We start from the raw sequence: 16,948 nt of genomic DNA, 5'->3' as shown, positions 1-16,948 counted from the left end.
AGTAAGCCCGAACCGCCGCGTGAAATCGGTGAGGAGCTGCACGATGACCATGTTGGAGAGCGTCCCACCAGAGGCCGAGCAAGACTTTAGTTGGAGAGTCCGCCGCATTGAGAATTCGCAGTGTGGTGCTGAGCGCAATGCCCCGGTTCATCAGCCCAACATCGGGAAGGTTGACTCCGCCAGCAGACTGCGGGAACGAAAGCATGATTCGCGAGACCGGTCCCCTTCGCTTCTTCCAGAAGAACGACGAGAGGCATGAATGGATGCGCGTCACAGCAGCGTGTGGGGCATTAGAAACATGACTGAGATGCCACACGCGCCCGAGCAGAACACTACGCACCAGGTAGGACCGCTCGTGATACGATAGTTCATAGCAGCTTGCAGACTCGCATTTCATTTGCACCTCTTCGAGAGCCGCTGACCTTGACTTCGCAAGGAGAACAGTTCTCGCCGAGCATAGCTTTGACACATGTGGCATACCATTTAGTGAACTTTTTTACCGACATGTCATGTAGCAAGAACTTTTGAGATCGACGGGAAAAACCCTCGAAAGCACGTACCAACCGGACGTCTAACACAGCTTGACGTTGATCCCACGAAAGGAAACTGCCCTGGAATCGCGAAATTAAATACATGCGAATAACGTTCGAACTCTCATACAGAGAAAAGGCGTACCTGATACGGGGAGTCTTTACCGCGCGACTGTGGCACCTTGCGCACGTGAGCGTTCCCAGGAGATCTGTTGTCCGTTCACTACACTGAGCCCTCATCAAGTTCTTCTCGACTGGTAAGGCACACTATACGTAGCACATCAATATCTTCATTGCCCAACTTTACGGGGTGGATGGAGTTTGCCCGAAATACGAGGGGTGTCCGAGTCAAACCGGGACTTTCTGTCCCTTGGGTGTACAAATGACTCGCGCTACTTCTTTTTGGTCATTTTCACACGCGACAGGCCTCCGGGTTCACCACGTGGTGGTCCAAAGTTTGTGCAAAACAGAAGACACGTGCTGGACAAGATGGCCGACAACGAGGTGAGCGCGCACATCGAACAGCGAATTGCCATGAAGTTTCTCGTGAATGAAGGCGCAAAGTCATCTGAAATTCACAGAAGACTTCAGGCTCAGTATGGCCACGATACACTTAGTTAGCCGTGGTGCAAATGGTTCCGAGACGGCCGTACATCAGTGCAGGACGACCCCAGTCGGGACGGCTCAGAGCCTAGTATCAGAGTTCCTGAGAACATCCAACTTGTGGAGCGCCGGATCCTCAAGAACCGACGGATAACATGTCTCGATATCAATAGTGCATATAGTGCGATCAATAGTGCATATTACTGCCAGATTCTCAGGGGTGTGCATAAGGCGCTGAAGCAAAATCGGCCGGGCATCATCACCAAAGGAGTCCTCCTCCTACAGGACAATGCACGCCTGCATACCGCACATCTCACGACACGCACCCTACAGGAACTTGGCTGGGAGTTGCTGCCACATCCCCCTTACAGTCCAGACCTCGCCCCCAGCGGTTTCCATCTCTTCTGGCCACTGAAGGTGTTCCTTGGGGGCCCAGCTGCGACGACGAGGTCAAGATTGCGGTCCGACTATGGTTGCTACGCGCCGGTAAGGATTTCTACGCTGCTGGCATCCAAGCCCTCGTGAAACGCTGGGACAAGTGCATTAGTGCAGCTGGAGATTACGTGGAAAAATAAAACTACTTTCTCGCCTATAAGTTCATTTTACTTTTGCGAAAAATGAAGTGCTGGTTTGACTTGAACGCCCCTCGTATATTGCGAAAACCATAGCTCTGCGATAGGTGTTACGTATCGCAAATGTGCCTGATCATCCGGCGGCAAGACTTATGTTGTATTGGACGGGACCCCTCAGCAGAGGTGTCCTACCTCGATCTTCCTTCAACATCACTGCTAAAGCGGAAAGAAGCAGACTGCTCACTACGCTGTTGTCGCTGGGGTTACTACTCAACGATACAACGCCTAGAAAGCGTCGGTGATAAAGAAACACCTCGAACCAAAATATCAGATATCGATCAGATATGCTTCCACTTCCAACACGGTCAACCAACATCACCACGGAGCACCACTGCCTAGACTGTATGGTGTCTCTACATCGGGCCTTCCAAGAGCTTGTTCCGCTATCGCTGTGAACAGAACCAGAAGCTTGCCTACTATCAGAAGGCAGAAAGTCAAAAGGCCGAAAAATCATAATGCCGAACTGTCAGAAGACCGAAAATGGGTAGGCCAAAGAGACAGAAGACCCTGAATGGGACTGTTCTTGTCATAAGATTATAAAGAAGTTTCACGGCTCTTGTATTAGAAATCGAATAATTGGAATGCGTAGCATTTGGTGCTCGGAAATAGACTGGCTAGACAAAAAATAAAAAAATCTACAACATGAACGTGATTTGAACAAGCAACCGTCTGAATCGCTTGCTCTACAGAATAAACTTAAATCCAGTTAATGACCATCGTTAATTTATCCCTACTTAGGATCTCTATGACAAGATCTGTAAGGTTTTTTTTTCTTTTTTTTTCTTTTTTTTTGCTTCGCCTGCAACTTTCTGTACCGTTCTATTTCAAGAACTGTATAATGACCACGCTTGTCCCCTGACACAGGAGCACATATATGATTTCTTCCAGAATGGTCATCAGTTGTCCCAGGTCATTCACTCGGCTACTCACCCTACTTATCGAAAGGCCGCGGTTTCGAGTCAGAGCTGATGATAGGGAACTGGTAAAATGTCATAGCATAGCTCGTAATTTTTCATTTAACTTATTGCCATTGCGTACAATAAACACATACAATAACACAGTGGTTCATATGTATACTTTTCCCCTTTCATTCATCATCATTAATTTATCTGTTACGTTATTAACGCGAAGTTCGGTGAAATAATTTATTTGCTGTATTAATTCACAACAAGTCTATCCTACTTGATTTGTAGAGCTACCTTTGTTATCGCAGTTGGAATAACAGTTTTCGTATCATGGGTTCCTTATTTTTCGGCCTTTCGATAATTCGGTTTTCTCATTTTTCGGACTTCTGATAGTTCGGTTTTCTGAATTTTCGGCCTTCTGATTGTTCGGCGTTTTCATTTTTCGGTATTCTGGTTTTCGGCCTTCTGATAATTCTGCCTTATGAGTTTCGTCCTTATGATTGCCTCCCGTTGGAAGTGAGGTGATGCATTATCTTGAAAGACAATTGCTAATGACTGGTGAAACAGAATTTCCCTCTGCATGTGTGCCAACATAGTCGAGGTTGCTAACTCCCGAGTGAAGCTGTTCACGACTTTCTAGCCAGAATGGTATAACTCCAGACTGTGCGTACGAGCGCACGGCGTAACAAAGGAAATAAATAAAACAAGAAAGTCGTCCCGACGGCATAGTAGCAGGCCACCCTCATGTAAATAGGCGGTGATTGTATTTCACCTGTGATACTTACACAAACGTTGTGAACTTTTCTGAACTAACTTTTTTTTTATTCCGTGTTAGCACTGCGACGCAACTGTGGCTATGAGCGGCTGAACTAACTTTGCAAGCCACTAAATGAGAGCGATTCGCGAAAATCAATAACAATACGTTTACAGTACGTTACAGGCAAACTATGCTATTCAATGACCCATTTTTATGCGCTTGGGAAGTAAGAAGTGCCAGCAGCTATTCGCTCCTTCACCTATAGAGGACAAATTCCAAATGCCACCAACGTAAGGCTTAAGCATGCACTTCCACTAAACCTTCATCTTCTTGGAAAGCTTCTTTTGTTGACCCGGACGAAAGGAAGCGCTATTTTATTGTCCATACTTTTGAGTGCTTTATTGCTTTATGGGTTCTTGCATCTTCCGCGAATTTTGTTGTGGTCGCGATATTAAATGGTACGAGAGAGACGAATATCGCGAACCTCTTTTGCATTCTTAAAATATTTCCTGCGCCAGGAAGCAGCGATTTCGCAGCGTTCTTCTTCCCTTGCCTTTTATTATTTTTTTTTTAGTTTAGTTTGCTGCCCGTTGCAGTTTAGTTTTGGAATTTCATTAAGTGTATGTAAGCGATACCGACGGGAACAGGTGAGTCGCGAGGGAATTTCCTGACGACTCAACAATATGACTTCCTTGACCTCATTGTTTTGCAAGTCCAGATAAAATTCGCACTCGCCGAATGTGTTCAGTGTACAGATGGAATCGGGTTCATGTGTTTTCATGATCAGGCGTAAGATTCGGTGATTCTTTTCAGTTACAATACAAGGAAACATCTGTTCAAGATGCCTCAAGCTATGCGAAATGGGACATAGCCGTGAAATTTTGCCACGTAGAGTTCACATCCTTCCGATCCTTTATACGGATCAGATCTTTCATGTAACAATTTGACGTCACAGTTTGGTGTAGTGTTAAATTAATTATATTAATGCAATTAATTCAACTTTGTACTTTTGTTTTGCTTCTCGGTTAGCGCCGCGAGGCAACTGCGTCCATGAGCGGCGTACGGACGTGGACAGGTAGAGAGAGGATAGCAGGAAGGTATGGGGGACAGGGTGGGGATAGTACGTGTCCTGGGCCGACTTCAGGGGGAACTGTGCAGACATTCATCTGGAAAGTTTACAAGAAAACCCACGGGAAACCTTCAGACAGCACAGCCGGTGGTAGGATTCGAACCCATCACCTCCCAGCATTCAGCACGACCTTGGCTATATCACCAACGAGCGCGCTTTTAGCCACTCGGCTATGCCTCCAGTTTTGTAATTATTGACTAATTCGCCAGTAAATCAATTACTTACGTAAGAATAATGAATTAATTACATCAAGAGCAACAACAGTAGGTTCTACCCCCAAAAACTCGTGAACCTCTTCAACGGGAAGAGCCCCGTAAATTTTTTCCCGGTACGAAAGCGGTAGTGGTAAGAAATCAGCGGGGGGAATCACTTCAGTTTGATAAGAATGGATCAATAGCGCGTTGTAAAATTATAAAGTCATTATAGTGATTATTTTTTTCTTTTATCTATCAATCAATCACTCATTATTGTAAAGGCAACCTGGCTTACAGTTGCATCCATTCCTCGATCGAACGGAGCAACATCGCAACTACACTTGACGTCTCACGCAGCTGTTGCTCTTCGTAAGAGCTATTTTCTAGACACTCCCTACCAGAGAGTTTGCCCCAACCTGATATTTAATATTGATATTTGCCCCAACCTCACTTTTCGTCCCGGATGCTTTTCCGCACCTCACCTCACCATATTCTTGGAAGAATTTCCTCACCTCACCTCATTTTTTTCTGGAAAGTTTTCTCACCTCACCTCACCATATATTCTTGAAATAATTTTCTCGCTTCATCTCCCTCAACCTTTTTCCTAAAGATGATGCCTAACCTCACCTCACCTCAACCTCCTTTCTAAACCGTTTTCGTCGCCTCACCTCATCTCAACATTTTCCATTACACTTTTTCCTCACCTCGCAGATCGGCAGACGACGAAGAGTAAGAGGTGCAAATAATTCTGTTATGTTATTGACTTTTTTGACGAAAGAACTTCATGCATGCAAGAACCCGATGCAGTACTGCGTAAACGCGAGTTGGTGGGGTATAATTGAATCTGAAATGAGCACAAGAATGGTGGCAGTGTTTTTCGAGAAGCACTAATGTCTTGTCTACTCGTATTACTTGTGTCTAGCACATGCATGTGTCTAGCACAATCATGGAAAGCAAATTTCGGGGTAAGTAGCAGTCGGGATCTGCACTCGCTATCGCGAGGCTTTTCCATGAATACGTCTCGCGTGGGAACTGTAACGACAGTCACAAAAAAATGCGGACGGCGCTGCTCGTCACCGGAGCCTCTGCCTTCGAAGCAACTGCGCATTCACCCACGTATACATGTCAACCCCGAATTGGACGGAGGCTCTAATCCTACTTCTTGCTGTGCTTCCCGTTCGACTTTGTCCTCGGACGATCGGCAACGCTCTGCATTGCTCACAGGCAGAACCGTTCTATTTTTAAAGTATGTTGTTGCATTTAATAGCGAGACGTAAACATTCTGATCTAGTGACCTTAATATTTTCACTGATGTAACGTCCAGCTCGACGAAGACGAGGAGGGGACATTTGAAAAGGAAAAAGAAGGTAGAACGTATGTATTGTGGGTTTTGAGGACGAGTTGATAATGCTTGCACTTCACCGCTAATTGTGTGAAATTGTAGCCTGTATGATAGTCAACACAAGATGACAATAACCTTACACTTTCGCAATGCAAGCGTGATACATACGTTCTCCATGACGATCCGGCGCAGGCTGAGTCATCGTTTTGACTTCTAAACTTTACCCGCGTTTTGTCGTCACCTTCCAACCATCCAAGGGGCCGGGCATCAAACGGTGCTGTACAGCTTAACCATTTACCTTGTATTTTCCGGGTGACAGTTTTCGAGTCGCTGAGGTTTCCAGGATACCACTCAGCATGGTGCCGGCTTTAAAGACGCATATTCACGTCAGAAGCTTGAGGCGATAGATAACCGTCATTAGGAACAAAGCAGCAATATCGATTGGCAAGTGCTCCTCAAGATCGCCGTGCAAAAAATGGAAATTCGAATCTCAAACGTTCCGGATATTTTTTCTCACCTCACCTCAACCTTTCTCTCGACAAATTTTCCTGACCTCGTCTCACCTCCATCTTCCTTTTGCGAATTTTTCCTTGCCTCACCTCAATTCATTTATGGGTTAGATTTCTTCACCTCACCTCACCCCAATGTGCGTTAGGTGAGGATGAAGACACGCTCATCTCCATCTGTCCTCGTGAGGATGCCCACCTCTGCTCCCTACTGCATTACGTTGAAGGCAACACAATTACGTACCTTTCTTGAGACAAGCTTATGCTCACACAATCTCACTTTCGGGACAAGCCTGCTCCTTAATGTCGGGGGATGTAGGTGCATGTGCACCAGCGAGCTACAATGCCGGTAGAAGGAAGCACACATTCAGGCTCGGAGTCTGACTACTGAGGTATTATCCATTGCATCTGCTCCTGGCTTGCACGAGATAAGGCGATAAAGCGATGGGCTTTGTTGTCTCCAGAAAGCACTACAAATCGCTGAGGCATAAGCTATGCAGGTCGAAGGGCTACTTGCCAACTATGGGACAAAGTGGTTGCGGATCGATCGGTGCGCTGCTTCGACACCGATGAGTTTGTAAGTTGCGCTTCTCCCCTATGCTATTGTATGTGCTAGGCAAAGCACGCTTCAGAGGAAAGTTCGCACCCTTTATTCTCCGACGTGCTGTGCAGTCCCAGCTGAATGCGATGGGGATTGGATCAACAGGATTTGTCCAACGCTGATGGAGGAGCATTTATCAGGCACAATGTTGCGCATGTTGTCATTGTGGTCACCAAATGTAGCAAAAAAGTAGATGGATGTGCGAATTTAATTCGACTCCGTTTCATGTCTGTTCTCGATGGACCTGTTTTGAATAACCTTTATCAACAACAACACATACATGTCGTGCCGATGAGGAAGGAAGTTTCCCGCTTAATTTGTGGATCACTATCCATGGGCACGCTGGTCACACGGGCAGTTTTAACCGCAGTTACGCTTAACTTCCGTTCCCCGACCAAACCGCGGTTATCGTGAACATCGTTATACAGGGTGTCCCAGAAAACGTGTCATTGACTTATAGTAAAAAAACTACACCACCTAGAGTCATGCGATCAATGGCATTTGTTCTTACTGGATTTTTGCCACCTCCTCATGTGAATGCCGTGTAACGTAAGTTTAATTATGTAAACTCTTGCGAGCTTAAGTCGGAAATTTGCCTAGTAAAGGTCACTTTTTTACCCCACCAATGTGAAGAGCGTGTCTAATTTAGTCAAATTAATGATAATTGACAGGGATATTCAGGAGCTATTCTATCGGAAAAAATAGCCGAACATCATGCTCTTCGGAGGTCGCACAGAATAGCGCACGATGAATTTTTCAGCGCAATCTTTGTCAGTCCGACGAAAGGAGGTTGGAAAGCCCTCCCGACATCCCAGAAAGAGATAAAACAGGCACGGCTTATCACGTCCGACTTTCGCTGGGGGGGGGGGGGGGGGAAATATGTTTATTAAGAAAAAGAAAGGAAAGGTCAGCAAGACGAAGGTCGGCTTGCTATTCCAAACAAAAGAAAAGGCAAGGGAAGGGGAAGGAAAGAAAAGGGGACGAAAAGAAAAATAAGAAAATAAAAGGGAAGAAAAGGAGAAGAAGAAAGCAAAGGAAAAGGAAAGGAGAAGAAATGAAAAGAAAAGGAAAAGAAGAAAGAAAAAGAAGAAAAGAAAAGGAAAAGAAGAAAGAAAAAGAAAAGAAAAGGAAAAGAAGAAAGAAAAAGAAGAAAAGAAAAGGAAAAGATAATGCTGGGATAATGCTTTCCCTCTCCCAATTTTAGGAACCGTTACTTTTTCTACTATCACTCTGTGGGCTGGCTTCGGAACCTCCTTTCGTCGCATTGAGAGCGATTGCGCTCAAAAAGTCATCACGCGCTATGGTCCGGTGCTCCGAAAAGCATGATATTCGGCTATTTTTTCCGATGGGATAGCTCGTGAATAGCACTGTGAATTATCATGAATTTGAGTGAATTCGGCACGCTCTTCATATTGGTGGGGTAAAAAAGTGACCTTTATACTTGGCAAATTTCCGAGTTCAGTTCGCAAATATTTACATAATTAAACTTGGAGTACATGACATTCACATTAGGAGGTGGCAAAAACCTAATAAGAACAAATGCTGTTGACCGCATGATTCTAGGTGGCGTAGTTTTTTTATTATAATTCAATGACACGTTCTGGGACACCCTGTATACAGGGTGTCCCAGAAAACGTGGGGTATAGCTGCTACGGTATGGGATAACGTTGTTTGGCCATTGTAGTGAATCGTGGAGAACTAAAATTAATTCTCTCTTGCGTAGCTGTCTGAAAAGTGTAGCCTATAAAAACTGTCTTGCGGGTCATTCGGGGATTTATTTCGTGATCTTCAGTTCCCCTCTTTTGCTAACCTCTTTAATTATTGCACTCTCCTTAAGCACCTTTGGTTGTCACGCTTCAGATTCTCTGCAGAGGTTACCCGCCCTACGCGAAAACAACCTTTTAAATTATTGTACCTTTTTCCTTTACGAAGTACGGGTTTTGCCGAAGAATGTGCTATGTTCCACGTCTGTGGGGGGTAGCATTCTGCTCAATGAGCGGAAGTCATCCCCATATCATCGTCATCATGTATTTCTCTCTCTCTCTCCACGTCTGTTTAACCAGCTCTCTCCAGATTTTTTACTGATTGATTCAAGGTCAAGAAACAATTACATAAGCAGTTCAATTGCGAGTAGTGTACGAAGTGACTTGTGCTCTGTATTGTTTGAGTAGAACTTCCCGTGAATGTCGCTTGACTGCCACAAGTCTTTCGGCTTAGGCGGGCCTGCTGTACTTTGCTAGTGTGTATTGAATGGGAAAATACAATTATTATTATTATTAATTTCTCAAATAATGGAAAAACATGTGTGTAGAATTGCTAATTCCTTTCTTTCGGAGAATCAGTATGGTTTTGTAAAAGCTAAAGGTACTATATCGTTATTGGAAGACTTATGTGACCATGTTTACAAGGCTTTGGATAATAACATCGTTACGGTAGCGCTATCAGTCGACTTATCGAAAGCGTTCGATGTTATCAATCACGCTCAGCTCTTGAGAAAATTGGAAGCTATCGGACTTAGAGGACCCTTTTACAATTGGTTTCACTCATATCTACAGAATAGAACGCAAAGGGTGAAAAAAGATAAAAGAAGCAAATTTCTTGCAATTTGCCTGTATATCTGCATGGGTCGGAATGTTGTGATTGTGATTGCATTTCGCTGCAGTATGTCTCTTCTATTAAGCATCTGGGCATTCATCTAGATTCGGACATGAAGTGCAATACTCACCTTTCGAGCCTTGCAAGGAAATTACGCTCGGTCGCTTGTCTTCTGTATAATGTTAGAACTTTCACGCCTTACCCTGTACGACGGTTAATCTTGCAATCTCTCGGTTATTCGCATTTACGTTACGGTGTCACCTTGTATTTTAACTGTTCTAGATTTTTGAGTGACAGAATTGACCGTATTCTCCGTGCATCTCTGAAATGTATGTCTTACGGACGGTTGCTCGGGCCATGTTTAGAAACAGTCGACCTCTTCAAGCTACATGGCTTGCCAAATTTGAGGGAACTTTTTGCCAGAACGGTTATACTAAAGCATTATTGGTCACAGGAATTTAAGAATTATCGCTCAAGTTGGTACGCCACTAGATGTTCAGATTTATATTATGTTCCTAGAATCTACACAAATTATGGAAAGGATTATCGTTGGCATTATGTGTGGACCATTTCTTACCTCAGGATGTTTTAAACTTTGAGACGATCAGAGATATTAAACAACCACTACTTTCTTTGAAATATAATGATGTTTTGAATCGAGCTGATAATTTTACTATCTAGATCATTTTACTACTTTGTTTGCTTGGAATTTTATTCAGTTTGTGTGTTGCCACTTGACCGCGGGGCTCTGCCCACAAACCAATCGGTTTAGGCGGGCCTGTGTTATGTATAATTTTTATATACTGCCAATAAAAACTCAATTATTCAATTATCATTATTATTATTATTACTTTGTAATGGCCGTCATGTGCTCTAAGACGTACTAATACGTGCGAGATGTGTTAATACAGCATCCCGTTTCTGCCACGTGCATACCTCGAAAAGATGATGATTTGTTGCACACCACGCCATGATGTCAATCAGCGAGCTTACGCGCATGTCTCATGTCACGAGGCCACAGTACGGTTCTTCTTGTTTGTCAAATTTTGATTGACTTAATTTTAGTACGGGATTTTAACTTGACGGATGCCGAGAGTGGAACGTCGTCGTTGTGATTTTCCGAATATATACATATGTTGTTGTTTTTGTTTTCTCTGTGTGCGTATGAATCCTTGTAGATGTACTTTGCAGATGTTGTAGATGTGATGTTATAGAATTCTTGCAGATGTTGCGATTCGTGTTACTCGTTCATACGAGTGGCGTTCGCCAACATATGACCACCGCAGATCGTAGGGAAACGAAACGATTCCCTGATCGCTGGCGCGACAGTCCGAATCATGGGGCTGTCCTATACGCCGGCCATCGTAAGCCGGCCAACATCGTTTTGAGGTCATGTGACTCTGTTTGCATTTCGTTTTAGCGCTTGCCAACATATTCCCATCCGCATAAAGGCAAGAGGGGTACGCATTTTGCCGGTGTAAAATATGCGGTGCTCCTTGCGCGACATCACGATGGCTGCTTATTCTTCCGAAATATGAGTGCGATCACAGTTGGCTCGCGACGTAAATCCACGTATTCTTAATTATTATTAATATGAGTGCATCGCATCGGCTGGGTGAGTCTAGCGCTCGTGCTGTTATCGCAGTAGTCTGCTGTACTGTTCGCCTACTGATCCCAAGATCGTGGGTTCAAACCAGGCCGAGGACAGTGGCAACTTGGTGGAAGGAAACAAGTTGCTCAGACAGGCCGTCTCCCACGCAGACCTCGGCAGTTTTGACTTTCGCTCACTCAAGTTCACTCACCACCCACCCAGTTCTCGGCTCGCTCACTCACCGTCTGCTCAGCTCTCGGTTCGCTCATTCACGCCCACTCACCGTCCGCTCAGCTCTCGGCTAGCTCAGTCAAGTTCACTCACCACCCGCCCAGTTCTCAGCTCGCTCACTCACCTTCCGCTAAACTCTCGCCTCGCTCGTTCACGCTCACTCACCGTCCGCTCAGCTCTTGGCTGGCTCACTCAAGTTCATTCACCACCCGCCCAGTTCTCAGCTCGCTCACTCACGCTCACTGCACCGTCCGCTCAGCTCTCTAAGTGTCGACGCGGTCTTTTTCTTGCAATATTTTTGAAAAAGAATTTACTTCCAAAAAGAAATTTCTTCGATGGCGCCACCTGCTCACGAATTATTCAGCTGGGGGATTTTCGTGAAGCACCCTGTATACCTGTACGTACTTTTGCATATTTTCTTTCCATTTATATAGTATATCTGAGATCCATTTGGCAGAAGTTTGGTATGCCCCACGATGTTTCGTCATTCGCCAGACAGATCCACAAAAATTCTTAATGCTTCACCGTATTAATTGTTTCAATGTTTAATTGATTAATTATTTATTTAATGATCGAAACATTCAAACCGAAACAAAACTTGGATGCGTTCAGGCGGAGTCTGTTCTTCCTTCCTACCAGCAGTTATTGTCTACCTTGCTCAGTTTGCACGCTCCTCGAACAACCCACGCGCTCTCCCTCGCGCTCACTCAGTCACTGGCCACTCAGCTCCAGACTCGCGCATTCACGCTCAGTCACTGGCCGCTCAACTCTCGAATCGCGCGCTCACGTTCACTCAGTGCGCACTCACGCTCACTCACTCAGTGCCCGCTCAGCTCTTGGCGTGCTCACTCACGCTCAATCACTACCCATTCACTTCTCGGCCCGCTCACTCATGCTCACTCACAGCTCGCTCAGTTCTCGGCCCGCTCACTCACGCTCACTCACCGCCTACTCAGCTCTCGGATCGCTCACTCACGCTCAGTTCATTAGCCGAATTAGGCGTGAGTGAGCATGAGTGAGCGCGCTCATGAGTGAGTTTTGCCGAGGTCTGCTCCCACGAGGGACGTTAAATGTGGTGTGCCGTGTGTCGAGATTTCGGCGCACGTTAAAGAACCCTCAGGTGGGCGAAGTTAATCCACAGACCCGACCACTGTGGCGTCGCCTATTATCACCGTTGTCTCGCGACGTAAAGCCCCGAATTATTATTACTATTATTATTATTATTATTAGTCAACAGTACAAGGACTCATTTGCAAATCAAGTATTTTACTGCGAGGGTGTGGGATAAAACTGATACCGAAGTTGAAAGATGTTAACAAAATTACTGCAGAAAGCGCTGCGCAGATTGTCGATGAAATGTGACAGCATTTATGAGCTCATTGCGGGCATGTTCCGTCTCCACAATTATGTCATAAATGGTACCGCATTTCGAAGATAGTTTCTGCTCAGTGATATCTGCCGTAATTTTGTTACGCGGACATTAAACGCCGTTTTATACTACGCATTCTTTTTGAACTGATCGAAAGTACGTTGAGGATCCTTGTTAACGCCTATGTATCTTCAGCGTTATGCATGAACCACCACCGCGTTGCGGACACCACCTTTAACGAGCGCCGAAATCTCAGCACGTGGAAGACTCCAAGCAAGTCCAGCAAGCGTGTCCTGACACCACCTTGATGGCGTCCTCGGCCGTGTTTGAACCCACAGCCTTGGGGATCAGGCGGACACGCTGCCAACTGACCCAACGGAGCCGGTTCTCGTATTTTACAGAAAGGCGCTTCGGGTTACTACAAGTAATTTGGAGCGAACAAGACAGAGACGAAGAGGTGACACAGGCTTCTCGTCTCTTTAAGCCTTGGAGGAGCCTGTGTCATGCCTTCGTCTCTATGTTTTGTTCCCTCCAAATTACTTGTAGTCATGTACCAATTACAACCAATCTACATCTAGATACGGACAACCGCAACTTTGGCCTTGTAAAAGTGCTGGATCCTTGGCCACCTGACAAGGGATTTGCTGCCTTGTCAGCGCTTGTGACATTCATGCCGAGCAGTGCATTGGAGTCAGCCTATTACGATATCGTGATTCATTGTGCGCTACCGTAACCAATGATTTAGCCTTTTGCCGGTGTTTATCGCGAAAGCGGCGAGTTTTTTTCTCTTTCCTGCTTTTCTTCCCTTTTTGTATGTGTGTGTGTATGGGGGTGGGGTGTTTGTAGGAGTAGCCGAATTTGTCGCATGACCACTTCAATCTCTCCCTATTGTTTCTTTCACCGACATCAACACCAACATCATGTCGGTTCGGGTTGCTCTGAATTCTCCCTCGCACGCAGCTGTCGATACGCCGCAGAATTTACGTCATTCTGATCGTTTATGTGGCTGGCACTTAAAAATGTTCATGTAACGTTTTGGCATTGCGGTATCGTGTAGGTTTAAATTAATTTATTTATTTAATCAAATAAATATTTAATTGGTTGTCTGGCATTGCTTACTTAAATTAATAAAATAAGAGTGATTCTTTAAACTCAATTGAAAATCACCCATGTAAATTATAAGCCCCAAAACTTCGTGGTCCCCAACAACAGAGAGAGCTACACTGAATTTTTGGTCATTTCTCTCGGACTGCTTTTATATAGAGCGCTCACTTTTTTTAAAGCTTTACATTTTGTAAAAACTGCGCAGTACAGGTAAAGTTACCTTTATTCATTGCGGTTTCCACACTCGTAGTGCGGATGGCAACTTTGAAGTGACTCTTTCGACCAAGGCGCAATTGTCCTACGAGGGTCGGATCCAGTGGAAGCCTCCAGCTATTTACAAGAGCTCTTGCGAAATCGACGTGGAATACTTCCCTTTTGATGAGCAGACCTGCCTTATGAAATTCGGCTCCTGGACTTACGACGGCTTCAAGGTGAGCGCACTAATCAGTACTTGCATTCTAACACCGTGTGTCCCCGTTCTGCAATCAAAACGCTCTTGGAAAGCATTTCATGACAAGATTCTAAGTCCCGCACAGACACTGCACTGATTTTCATATCTGTGCAGTCATTAAACAAGTATCATGATTTGGGCGTGGTGCCACTGCGTAACGATGATGATGTGTTTATACCGAGCTATGGACGGAATTTTATAAAATTGGGAAATGCCTGTTTTTTTTGTTTGTTTTTTTAATTACAATCAATGGCGAGATATTCTAGGTGAAGTGGGCTCCCTTACGGCTGTACTGGCTGCCTCCTGGGGCGTCGTCCGCATTAATTTTTCACTGATGAAGTATTTAATTATGAACGACAGAAGTGCGGCGCAATGACAGTATGTCTTCGTTTTATGGTGAGTTGATGCCATTGCCTTTTCTGGAAAAAGGATCGAACCACTACAGCGCGAGAAAATGGCCCACGAAAAAAAAAAAAGACGGCTATATTTTGAGGTCGTCCTCGCAGCTCTGTCAAACACGCGCTTGCTCCCTTGGCCCTAAATGCAAAGTCGAATTAGGGCTGCTGCTTTTGCTCTTCTAGAGAATACTTAATTTCGCCCAAATTTTTGAACGCCGCTTTCCTTCCACCTCTCCCGTTACCTTCCTCGGGAACTCGCGAAGTCACTTTCGTCAGAACGTCGCCTTCTTTGCTTGCTGACAGTTTCGAACCCTGCTTACGCTTTCCTCCCGAAAGAAGCGTGAGCATTATGGCAACGCGTCTGTTAGCGAGAGAACCGAGCCTAACTACAAAGCCATATCCGAAAAGACAAGCTACGGTCCTTGATTTTGAGCCTGAAAGTGTTCTAAAAGTTATAGGCTACACGTTATCTCCGAGATTTTGTGAAGTCATCAATTGTGAGACAACTGCTTACGAGTAACGACGTCTTCTCCTTTAAAATACACGATGGTGTAACTAACGAAGTTTAGCACGTGGCGCCCTGAATAAATCGGTAACAACATAGAGCTTAACGAAAATCCGTGCACAGCCGCAAATTCTTAGAGACAATTAATCTGCATTTGCTATTTGTGTGCACTATGCCCTGGTACTATAGGTAATATCGACGAATCCAAGACAGGGGACACCGCATGTGTTGATGATCGCGTACTAACGTTATGCCCGCGGTAGCCAAACATGACAACGCAAACACCATATGTAAGTAGCAGATGGGACTGAGAATCCGTTGGACCTGATAAGAAGCCAGAAAGGGCATGTTAAAGAACAAGACCGGTGGCGTGTTGACAAAAGCGAAAGTTGTAACGAAAGGTAGGCCATCGATAACCTATCCATACGCAGTCCCGTCGTGGTTGCGAACCGATGTCCGAAAGGGAAGGACTGTTCGAGGGTTGGAGAAGGGCAAGGTTCTCTTTCGTATCAAAGAAGTGGGGGGAGGGGTTGTCTATTTATTTTGGAAGGAAAAGTGAGCCAAAAAAGACGTAAAGGGCATTCTACCTCGCGAAGTACGACACGTAGAAAAATAATTCTTGATCCCTGGATACTTTTGCGTGAATGGTGTAATGAGCCAGGTCACTACCCCTTAAGACAGATTTTAAGCTCGGAAGTACAGGGAATACAACGACACTTTACCTCGAAGGAGGCATTCGCCTGTGACGGATGAGTGGCCATGACCATTTAGGACAGTTCCGACCAGCTCGTTATAAAAGTTGTACAGTAAGCTAAGGCCGTCGTTTGTAGCCGAATGAAGCAGATTGATTCTTTGACCTCGTGAAATATGCGTGAAACGTACTTTCTCAGGCAATTAAAAAATAATTCATGACCGAACTCCCCGCATGTCATTAGAAGGTTTTAGTGCATCGTACGCTATCGCCTTTGCGTACGCAAGGGATAGCGCTGGTGGTTCTACGCACGCGTAAACCATAAAAAGTGCATCGCGCATTGCGCGGAACCACCACGCTATCCCTTACGTACGCAAAGGTGATAGCGTAGGATGCACTAAAACTCTGTATTGTGTCGAACCAAGACATTGGAACCCTATAGGGTTCGAACTCACATCGAACGCGCAAGTCACAACTAACATCAACTTCTATGTCGAAGAAAATCCTCCCCTACACAGACAGAAATTCAGTCACCCACATGAAGGAAACGAAAAAGAATGAAGTCAAATTGACTTAAGTGCAATATCTAGTCATGTACCATGAGCGAAAAACAAACATCCAAGAGAGTATCCTGGAGGAAACACGTCCCGCGTTCGAGATTCGGTACACACACATACAAATTCAGCACGAAGATGCAGTTCAGGCGAGATTTACGCGCTCTACGTGAACCCGCCAGCCAAGTATATCTTCATCGTTCCTGTGTTTCTCTCTCAGGGATTCCGTTGGCATTTTGGTGTCACGTTTCTCATTACTG

At 45.1% G+C, this 16,948-nt stretch overlaps 1 protein-coding gene across 1 annotated transcript in view; it reads left to right on the top strand.

Moving 5' to 3' along the window:
- The window catches only part of LOC135385688 (acetylcholine receptor subunit alpha-like), a 341,733-nt gene that overhangs the window by 297,151 nt on the left and 27,634 nt on the right, over nucleotides 1–16,948 (top strand). The window contains exon 5 of the mRNA XM_064615150.1: nucleotides 14,340–14,520. Coding sequence (XP_064471220.1) covers nucleotides 14,340–14,520 — 181 coding nt within the window. The remainder of the gene's footprint in view (nucleotides 1–14,339; nucleotides 14,521–16,948) is intronic.

The sequence above is a fragment of the Ornithodoros turicata genome, chromosome 2, assembly GCF_037126465.1.
Source record: "Ornithodoros turicata isolate Travis chromosome 2, ASM3712646v1, whole genome shotgun sequence".
NCBI lineage: Eukaryota > Metazoa > Arthropoda > Arachnida > Ixodida > Argasidae > Ornithodoros > Ornithodoros turicata.
Note: the sequence above shows the minus strand (reverse complement) of the source record. Positions and strands in the feature narration are given on the sequence as shown.